The sequence below is a fragment of the Prionailurus viverrinus genome, chromosome B3 (genome assembly GCF_022837055.1).
Source record: "Prionailurus viverrinus isolate Anna chromosome B3, UM_Priviv_1.0, whole genome shotgun sequence".
NCBI lineage: Eukaryota > Metazoa > Chordata > Mammalia > Carnivora > Felidae > Prionailurus > Prionailurus viverrinus.
The window spans coordinates 82,820,765-82,831,515 of NC_062566.1; the positions used below are offsets into that span (position 1 = coordinate 82,820,765).

The following is a 10,751-nucleotide window of genomic DNA, read 5'->3' on the forward strand; positions in this document are numbered from 1 at the left end:
GACACAGATGCATTCACCACAAACCCACTATTGGCAGTTCCACCACACGTGTGCAAAAGAAGAAAAGGTCAGTCACGGAGGTCGCTTTGTGTCATCTAAATAAAGCACTATTTTGGTTGACAGAGCATGGGCCTAGTCTCCTGCCTCAACATACTTAAAATGGGAACAAAATGGCAGTATCATGATGGCAGGCATTATGATAACCACATAGATTTAAATCACTCTCTAATCACATACCTTTTTGTTTTTGATTAAGAACAAAACATTTTAGGGGCACCTGGGTGGCTCAGTCGGCTAAGCTTCCGATTCTTGATTTCAACTCAGATCATGATCTCATGGTTCATGGGTTGAGCCCCAGGTCAGGCTTTGTGCTGACAGGGTGGAACCTGCTTGGGATTCTCTCTCACCCCCTCTCTCTGTCCTTCCCCTGCTCATGCTCTCTCTCTCTCTCTCTCTCTCTCTGAATAAAGAGAGATCTACTTTTTAGATCTTAAAAAAAGATAGCTTCACAGGTTTCCTCTACAAAGCTCTCCTTGCTTCCCACAGCCAGCTTTTTGCTGGTTTTGGGCTGTTCCTTAGCTAGTGAAACCAATTGGCACATACAACCCACTCCTAAGGAGTAGCCCTGTCTCAAGAAATGGGTGATTTGCTGTGACTGTTTAAATGCTCTGCTTAAAAAATAATATAAAAACAGGGAGGGGGACAAAACATAAGAGGCTCTTAAATATAGAGAACAAACAGGGGGTTGCTGGAGGGGTTGTGGGAGGGGGGATGGGCTAAGTGGGTAAGGGACTTAAGGAATCTACTCCTGAAATCGTTGTTGCACTAGATGCTAACTAACTTGGATGTAAATTATAGAAAGTAAAAAATAAAAAAAAAATGCTCTGCCTAAAATCAAACATCAATAAAAGAAACAAAAGTATGGTTTTGTGACTTTGAAAGCAGTTTTGTAGTTTCTAGTAAAATGAGTAACATCAAAAGATGTTTTGATAAAATTGCTTGAAATTAAATTGGTCTGGAAATCCTTAACAGACACCACACTATAGAAACATGTATTTTTGTTAAGGACTAATCAAAATAAGATGAGTAACATGCAGCTGCTTTTGTTCTATTTTTATTTATCCATTGATGATAATGAATATTTTCCTGTAGGTGCTGAATTCTTGTTCTTAGAAGTAGTATGTAGTAGTAGAGAATCCTTAGGTGAAAATGTGAGTTGTTGCCCTGTGCGTCTTGTGTGAAAGCACAAAGGTGACTTGGTCATTGCTGTTTCACAGAAGAGGCAATAGGAAAACCAGCAGGCCAGGGCGAGTTTGCCGAGATTGGCGATGGACTGAACCACAGGCTACCAGGGCTGCTGTGAGGCCAGGGAGGCATCCCTGCAAAATGAGGTCTGGGATTGTTCCTTAGCCCCACGGCCACTTTGCACTCTGGTTGACCTTCTTATCAGACTGTCATCCTGTTAACTGCTTGGTGGCAGATGGTCTTCAGGTGACACATACCTCTGCTGTGGGCCATATTGCTGAGTAGCACTTGCCCCTCAGAGCCAGGTAGGGCCCATCTGCCCACACAGGTGTTTATAAACACAACTGTGATGATGCCACTGCAGAGGACGCTCCACAAAGTGTTCCCTTCAATCCCTGGCCCCAACTGACACTTTACCACCGGCACGGATTAGAGGAGCTAGTTTGAGGACCACCACAGGCTCCAGGTAGAAAAACCACATTAGTAATGATTTTGACAGAAGCAGAGTTTGAACTCCTGATAATTACTATTCCACCAAACCAACTGAGACTCGGGACTGCAATTAAAAAGAAACAATCTTCCACGTATAATGGCTTTCACACTGCATGATACTATTAAATAACCATCATTAGCTACTAAAGTATGTACCACCCATTTTCCATAGCCCTTTCTCTGCCAAGACATTTAAGACCAAGAATGATCAATGAAGGAGTCATCAGCATAATTGTTGATATAGGACATGCAAATTGAAATTGTTCAGAATGATTTAAATGTATAGGAAATTATTATAGATGATATTACACAGAGATTAAAACTTCTCTTGCAAGAGGCCAAGAGTTCATTTCTTTGTATATACATCTTATGGGTTAGAACAAAAAGAAGATATTATCTATGGGGTACCTTAGAAAAATAAAACAAGGAGGTGTTGGGCAATTTTCCAGGTACTGTGTTGGGTGCTGGGCATATAAAGATAAGTAAAATACAGCCCCTGTTCTCAGCAAGCTTACAGATTTAGAAAGGAGGACAGATAAGTACACCAAGAAATCACAGCACAGTGTGATAAATACAGTAATCCAAGTGTGCATCTGGGACATGAGAGCACAAGGGAGTGTGGCTTGTAGAAGAATTGAGATGGCTAAGAAAATCAGTTCACCTAAGAATCTTCAACTTCCTAAATTAGGACTTTTCATTCTTCCCTTCTTGTGGGCCATCATCTTTCTTCTCTCATATCTAGAAATGTTCATATCTCAGAAGCATAGGAAAGATAGTAACCAAAGGAGGGAGGACTGCAGGAATTAGCTCTCACAGATGAAACAAGCTTATCTTAAGCTTTTCCAGGCTTTAAATATGTGAATTAAAAAAGGGACTTTTTAAAGTTTATCTACTTACTTATTTTGAGAGAGAGAGAGCGAAAGAGAGGAGAGATTGGGGTAGGAGCAGAGAGAGAGGGAGAGAGAGAATCCCAAGCAGGCTCCAAGCTATTAGTACAGAGTCTGATATGGGGTTCGATCTCCTGGATCTGGGATCATGATCTGAGCCAAAATCAAGAGTAAGTCGCTTAACTGACTGAGCCACCCAGGTGCCCAAGACCCCTAAAAAGTTTTTAAACAAGACATGAAGATTATGGAGTCCTGACTTCTCAAAGGCCATGTTCCTTACACATTACAACAATCCCATGCCTACATTAGTGTTCCTGTTTCATTAAGAGACATTAAATTAAGGTCTGAGAGGAAGGCAGATTCCTAAGTGGGCTCCTGTTCCTAACATAATTTAAAAACAGCTGCAAATCCGTCTCATGTTGTTTAGCCCAGAAATGCTGTCTTTTGCTTGATTGTTTTTATTTATCATGGATTAGTTCACAGATATAATGTTAAGGATTAAGTGACTGAAAAGACTTGATAACACCGCATGGCTCATACCCATCTCAATCACTCTCCTTTTATTGAAGTAAAATTCACATGACATAAAAATCATAATTTTAACCATTTTTAAAATGTGCAATTCAGTGGCTTTTAGTACATTCACAATGTTGTACAATCACCACCACGATCTAACTCCAGAACATTTCCATAACCCAAAAAAGAAACCCCATACCCATTAAGCGGTCATTCCCCATTCCTTCTCCCCTCAACCCCTGCCAGCCTCTAACCCGTTTTGTCTCTATGGATTTGCCTGTTCCAGACATCCCAGATAAATGGAATCATGCAATGCATGACTTTTCCTGTTTTGCTTCCCTCACTTTGCCTAATGTTTTCAGAGCTCATGTATTGGTACTTCATTCCTTCCTATGGATGAATAATCTATTGTGAGGATATACCACACTTTGTATATCCATTCATCAGTTAATGGATATTCGGGCTTGACTTTGTGGCTATTATGAATAGTGTCACTGTGAACCTACTGTACCAGTTTTTGTTCAGTACCTATTTTCAATTTCGGGGGGTAAATTCCTAGGGGTGGGATAGCTGGTCATACGGCAATTCTGTGTTTAACTTTTTGAGGAATCATGAAACATTCTAAAGCTGTTGCATCATATGAGAGTTCCAAGGTCTCCACATGCTTGCCAACATTTGTGGTTTTTTTTTTCCCATTTAAAAAATTACTAAAGCCATTCTAGTGGGTGTAAGTGATATTTCTTTGTCCATTTGTTTTATGGATAAACAATTCATCATAGAAACCACTTCAGAAACAAAAAACATGTTCATGTCAGGTCTTAGGTTTTCTTCTTTTCTGTATGAGACTACCACTAAATTGGGAGGAGATTTCCCTAAGGTGAGTGGCAAAGTGAACATATGAGAGTCTGAACAACAGAGCTGTGCTTTACTGGCTCCCATCATCCTCTCCCCCTGAAGCAACCATGATCAATGCCAAGGCATCTAAATGATGACTGTTGAAATGTCAGCCCCCTAAAGAATAGCCAGGTGTCTTTAGTCAGTGATTGGCAAAGAGGCATCCAAACCATTATGAGGCTTGGCTTGTAAAAAGCTCTTCTGGGGGAAAAAAGTCATTTTTTTAAACTTGACGAACACTATTTTTTTCTCCATATGTTCAGCATTTTTTTAAGGAAAATAAAACACAACTAACCCTCAATTTCACATCCTGTTTTCGTAAAAGGTAAAAAGTAATTTGTTTAGATAAAGCAATGGGTTAAATAGCTTGGGCCTTGTAAAATTTGAAATTCCTTCCTAGCTCATTTCTTATTAATAATTCGGTGTTCATTGCACACCTTCCTATGAGGGTCTGCCATAATTTATCTTTGATTATTATAATCAACACACTACAGAAGTTATTCCTTTCCTTTTAGGAGCATTTCGTTTTGAGAACTAAAACACATATATGCAAATGATTGACCAGATAAAGGAAGGGGGCAAAAGGAATTATGCTTTTTTTTTTTTTCCCCCTTTCAGTTTCCGCATCCATTTCTGCATTCTGAACTGTCTGGTACAAATAGCTTCAGTGAGGAGTTTAGTCTGTTTTAGGTCGTCTCTCTTGAGTGTAAACTGTACTGATGGGAGGGAAAACTGAGACCCACTGCTCCGTGGTTGGGAGGAAGGAGAAGCTAACAAGAAACTGGAGACAAAGCTAAAGTTTGAAAGACCTGCTGCAGGTCAGTCTTCCTGGGAACAGGTGCGTTTCGGAGAAAGACTTGATGGGATTTTGAAAAGGGATAGAGCTGGAAGGAGTGATTCTTCCTTGGACTGCAACAAGTGAAAGGCCAAAAGGAGCCTAGGCTAGGGATGCTGGGAAGTCCGAAAGGTAGTTAAAAATCATGGTAATTGAACATTCATTCTCTTCCACAGAAACCATCCAATTCCTAAATGAGGCAAAGGCGCTTTAGGCATGCCTACATCGATTTCTGTCTCTTAAAAGTTTCGGAATTAGAACGGGGTCACACGTCCAGGGCCTCAAAAAAGGCTGAAATCCTAGCTGTTCACAGAAAGACTCGAAGGTCTTCCGGCCAGTTTGTGGAGTTGGTGACCGGTCTGGTCACCTGCACAGCGGACCCCGCGTGGGTTTAGAGGAGCTGGCATCCTTGCCCTCCCAGGCCTTTACACTCTCCTCCCCCGGGGCCCGCCAACTCTCCTGGGTACAAAGTACAGCAGGGACGCAGGCGGAGCCTTTCCAAGCGGCGCAGCCATATCTTTCCCCACTGAACACCTAGATGGATTTCCAATACCGCGCCTGGCACGTTCGGGAGGGAGCTTCAGGCTCCTTCCGAGCTCCCAGCCGCGCGTCCTCCTTTCTGCAGTCTATATTCGTCTGGGAGACGCAAGGGGCTCTGGGCACCACAAGCCTTATTAAGAGATTCGCAATGGTTTACTCAGGCCCCTAAACCGCTCCCGCCTGCGAAGAGCAGCCTGCGGTGTTGTAACGCAGAAGCTCCTAACGCAAGGTTTTTGCGCTTCCTCCTCCTAACACCGCTCAGGGTCAGTTTCAGGGACTCTAAGAGTATCTGCGTGGGCGCCTGTGCGGGGGTCCCGCCCAAAGAAAGGAGTTGGACCGCGCGAAGAACGTCACCGTGCTACCAGACCGCACAGGCACTTTGCACGGGCCATCTACGCGTCGGTCTGGAAGTAGCGCGCCCTGGGTAAGGGGGACTCAGAGCTTCCGCGGCGGGTCTTCAGGGGTAGGGCTAGCGGGGGCGGGAGGTGGGGGGTTAGGGCCCCGGACGATTGGACGGGAATGGAGTTGGGGGGTCTCTCAGGACCAGGCGGCAACTCAGGGAAACTGAGATGAACTCTGGACATCTGTGCTTGGGGTCTGCTTCATTGGAAAGGAGCCGGGGTGGGAAAGATTCTACACTTTTGGTTCCCACCCCCTCTCCAGGAGGAGAAACTCGCCAGTGTCCGCTGAGGGATCGGTAAAGGGTATTGCAAAAGACTCCCTGGAGCAGCTACTCGAGTTGATCTAAGCACAGGACTGGGAAGGAAAAAAAAAATGGGCGAGGGGTGGTTAACCACCTACATCGCCTTCCTCCCTCTTTTCTCCATCACCCCTCCCTTTTCGTAGCTGCTGACGCGCTGGTGGTGCCTATTAATCATTCACCAGCCCAGAGCCGCGCCACTTAATGGCTGTGCGGCGCGGGGCTCCAGCCTCTCGGTCTCCCCTCTCCACGCTCGCGTGTGCCCAGGCGCCTGGGAGCGGGCTTGCGGGTGCGCGCAAGCAGCCGCTAGGCAATGCGCCCCGCCGGCGCCGGTCAGAGCCAAGCTCCCCTTAGCCGCTGCGTGCTACCCCAGGTGCCTGGCAGCAGTGAGCTGCGGGCAGGCGGGCAGGGTGCCGAGTGAGAGCGCAAGCGGCGGGGGCGCAAGGAGAGCGCTCCAGCCCCAGCAGCCCCAGCAGCCCCCATTAGCTGAAATGTTCCCCAATGGCACTGCCTCCTCTCCTTCCTCTCCTAGCCCCAGCCCGGGCAGCTGCGGCGAAGGCGGCGGCAGCAGGGGCCCCGGGGCCGGCGCTGCGGGCGGCATGGAGGAGCCGGGACGAAATGCGTCCCAGAACGGGACCTTGAGCGAGGGCCAGGGCAGCGCCATCCTCATCTCTTTTATCTACTCCGTGGTGTGCCTGGTGGGGCTGTGTGGTAACTCCATGGTCATCTACGTGATCCTGCGCTACGCCAAAATGAAGACGGCCACCAACATCTACATCCTGAACCTGGCCATCGCCGATGAGCTGCTCATGCTCAGTGTGCCATTTCTGGTCACCTCCACGTTGCTTCGCCACTGGCCCTTCGGCGCGCTTCTCTGCCGCCTCGTGCTCAGCGTGGATGCAGTCAACATGTTCACCAGCATCTACTGTCTGACTGTCCTTAGCGTGGACCGGTACGTGGCCGTGGTGCACCCCATCAAGGCAGCACGCTACCGCCGGCCCACCGTGGCCAAGGTGGTGAATCTGGGCGTGTGGGTGCTATCGCTGCTTGTCATTCTGCCCATCGTGGTCTTTTCGCGCACGGCGGCCAACAGTGATGGCACGGTGGCCTGCAACATGCTCATGCCTGAGCCCGCTCAGCGCTGGCTAGTGGGCTTCGTGTTGTACACGTTTCTCATGGGCTTCTTGCTGCCCGTCGGGGCCATCTGCCTGTGCTACGTGCTCATCATCGCCAAAATGCGCATGGTGGCCCTCAAGGCCGGCTGGCAGCAGCGCAAGCGCTCGGAGCGCAAGATCACCCTGATGGTGATGATGGTGGTGATGGTATTTGTCATCTGCTGGATGCCTTTCTATGTAGTGCAGTTGGTCAACGTGTTTGCAGAGCAGGACGACGCCACGGTTAGCCAGCTGTCGGTCATCCTCGGCTACGCCAACAGCTGCGCCAATCCCATCCTCTATGGCTTCCTTTCGGACAACTTCAAGCGCTCTTTCCAGCGCATCCTGTGCCTCAGCTGGATGGACAACGCCGCCGAGGAGCCTGTCGACTACTACGCCACGGCCCTCAAGAGTCGCGCTTACAGCGTGGAGGACTTCCAGCCGGAGAACCTGGAGTCTGGAGGCGGTGTGTTCCGTAATGGCACCTGTACGTCTCGGATCACGACTCTCTGAGCCTTGGCCACGCAAGGGCCCTGCGCCACGGGAGGAGGAAGATGAGGAGAAAGGGAGGCAGGGTGCGAGAGGTGAAAGTATCCCCGGCGTCTGGGTGCGGTGGGGCAAAGTGGGGCTAAGACACTGTGTGCGCGTGGGGTGGAGAGACCTGGGAGAGTCGCGCGACAAAGTTGGAACTGGGCACTTTGCTTATAAATTGGGAAGGCTTGAGGGCCCCTTTCTCCTCTGTCTGCTACTTTCGCTCCTTCCTACACTGCGCTTGCACTTCTGCGCCCCTCTATGCTCCCCACTCTGTAACTTGGATCTTTCCTTCCGCCCCGTCCTGCAGGTGCAGATCATGAACTCATAAACGTCGCCAACTCTGCCTGACCCTCAGCCCGGCCAGCCGTTATTTTTGTTTGAGCTGAGCCACAGTTACCGCCACGGGTTTCCCACGGGATGAGTCCCCAGCTCGCCCTCAGCCCCGCCCTGCCGCGCCCCTCCGCTAGCCAGAGTCTGCCTGGCGCCCCTAGCGGAGTCTAGAGAATCACCGCTCTGCGTTTGCGCATCCCCGTTTGACGGGAAGTAGGACTGGAGAATGAACTAGGCAGTAGGTCTTTTTCTTCTTTCAGGTGGGGTTGTGCCCTTGCCCGAACCCCTTCGCCACTCCCTCTCCACCCAGGGCGGAGCCAGGTGCTTAGTAAAATCGGTCCCGCGCTTCGAACCCCGGGCATTCTGTAGTCCCCATCTAAACCCCACTTGGAGCCAAAAGGAACTGAGGACCAGGAGTTTTTTTAGAAGATTCCAGGGTTTGGCGGGGAAGGGATTGTAACGGAAACCACCCTGTTTTCCGGCTCACAACCGGCGCTTTTGATTTCAAAGACCAAGTGCTGGGCACTCCCAGGACACTGCTGGTCTGCCTTAGGCCGGGCGAGTCAGGGCGCACTTTCTGCGGGGCCGCCTGGGAGTCGAGGCTGCCGCTACACTAGGATTTCTCCCTCACCTAAGCTTCTGGAGGTGCAGATGTAAGAGCAACAACAGACTCGGTTCCTGCCCCGGTTTCTGTCGAAGACCAGGCACCGGGGCCAGGACCTCCGTGGCGCCTTCTGAGCCTTGGCCAATCCCGACCGCGTTGCTGCCGCCCGCAGGCTAAAGAGTGCGGCCTGCCTGGCCCCTGAAGGTTGCTGCCTTTCAAGTGGTGCCTAATAAGTTATTTTCTTGATTAACATGTTTGTTTATTTATTTATTTGTGGTATTTGAAAATGTGTCTCTGCTTTGCTTTTCTCTACTTGCCTAACCCAGGGCCTTTTCTTCAGGACACTGGGGGTGGGGATGGAGGTGACAGTGGGGGGGGGGGGGGGGAGGAAGCTCTCTCCCCAAGGCCCACTCAAAACCGTCTTCTTTGTTGGGCCCTCTTTTCTTTTTGCTTATGTTCAGTGAAGTTTGGAGATTCTTTTATACTTTTCTTATGTAGTCTCTTGTTTGTCTTATAATAATCATCATGATGATAAATAAATAGGTAACGTGGCTTAGCCTCCTCCCATGCAGAGTGGAATGTCCTGAATTCCTTCCAACATCACCCTATGTATGACTTTATTTCTGCTTTTTACATATTATGAATATTTATCTTGCTCCATCGTCATGAGTCCTCGAGACAATTGCCAAATACAGCCACTAGCAGTGAGAGATGCAAGGCTGCGGGAGCACTTTCAGATGCGGGCGTTCAAGCAGCACTCAGGTCTGGAGCTGAGAAATCTGATTCAGACAGATTTTAATCAGTGTTGAGAATGTCCCTGGTTAGGCCCCTGCTTCTTCTAAGTTCCAGCATAGGTGATTCTAATATACGTTCTGGTTAACATTGTCCCTTCTTTTTCACACACTGAAAGTAGAGTAATTTGTGTCTGTGTTTAATCTTACCAACTACATTGGAAGCCTGAGCAGGGCAAGGACCAATAATTTTACTTCTTTGTATTTCCTGTATTGCTTTAGTATGCTGGCATGTACATAGTAGGCACTAAATACATGTTTGTTGGCTGATTGTTTAAGAAAGCCAGAGTGTATTACAACCATTGGGTGATACTAAATCTGGGGCTGTCATGGACATGATACACAATGGTTGAAATCACTATGGAAAAAGATGTTTTGTGTAATATTTGCTTCAAGAACATTGTGCTTTCCTGAAAGCAGTAACCAAGAGTTAAAATGTCTCTAATGTTTTGTTTAAACTAATGAACAAACATATGCTTTTGGTTATACATCATAAAGTTTAGCTCTGTCCCTTAATAATATATATTATTACTACTTTGGAAAATAGATTTTTAATGGTTAAGAACAATGAAATTTACACAGCTAAATCTTGATCATTATCCTCTTTAGAGGATACAAATCCAGTGCTCTTAACATGTTACCATCGTAATATTAATGAAATAAACAAATGTATTATGTTGTTGCAAGTTGTCTGACTTTGCCATTTGAATTTTATTGTTTCAAGGGATTACTCAAAAACACATTACATGGGCTTGGTCGCTTTATGTTTCACTTAGATTTTAAGAAGAAAGGTTTCAGATTACTTTGGGAATTTTACCAAGATTGGGGTTATACTTTGAATTATTATTTTTTTTTTTTAAGAAAAGTCTGTTGGTTCAGAGAAAGAGGAAAAGCAACTTTGAGTCAGTATGAATAGGAAGCAGTGTAGTGTCCTGTAGTCTTTATGGTCTGTTCTTGTCGCCAAACTAACTAGGTGATACCTCAGTCTTTGCCAGATTAAATTACTGTCTTCCCTCACTTATGACCTCAGACTTTGTTGTGGGAGCTAAGTAATTGCTGACTTACATCCCAGGGAAAGATAATAGGAAAAAATGGGAAAGAGGGTGAGAGAGAGAGAGAGAGAGAGAGAGAGAGAGAGAGAGAGAGAGAGAGATTGCCTAAAGGTGTTCCAGAGGAAATGGGTAAAAGAAATAGAAAAATCAGATTTCAACATATGAGAAGAGAGTCAT

General features: G+C 47.1%; 1 protein-coding gene across 2 annotated transcripts; it reads left to right on the plus strand.

The window, feature by feature from the left end:
* Positions 1–5,979: 5,979 nt before the first annotated feature.
* Positions 5,980–10,162, plus strand: SSTR1 (somatostatin receptor 1). Of its 2 annotated transcripts, none has more exons than XR_007153017.1 (2): positions 5,980–7,847; positions 8,105–10,162. XR_007153017.1 is itself a non-coding variant. In XM_047862952.1 (2 exons), exons 1-2 carry the CDS (start codon positions 6,601–6,603, stop codon positions 8,143–8,145), a joined length of 1,191 nt encoding a protein of 396 aa, XP_047718908.1. In that variant the 5' UTR covers positions 5,980–6,600; the 3' UTR covers positions 8,146–10,162. The 2 variants fall into 2 exon arrangements, 1 of the variants encoding a protein (XP_047718908.1); XM_047862952.1 differs by having other exon boundaries at positions 5,980–7,750.
* Positions 10,163–10,751: the final 589 nt, after the last annotated feature.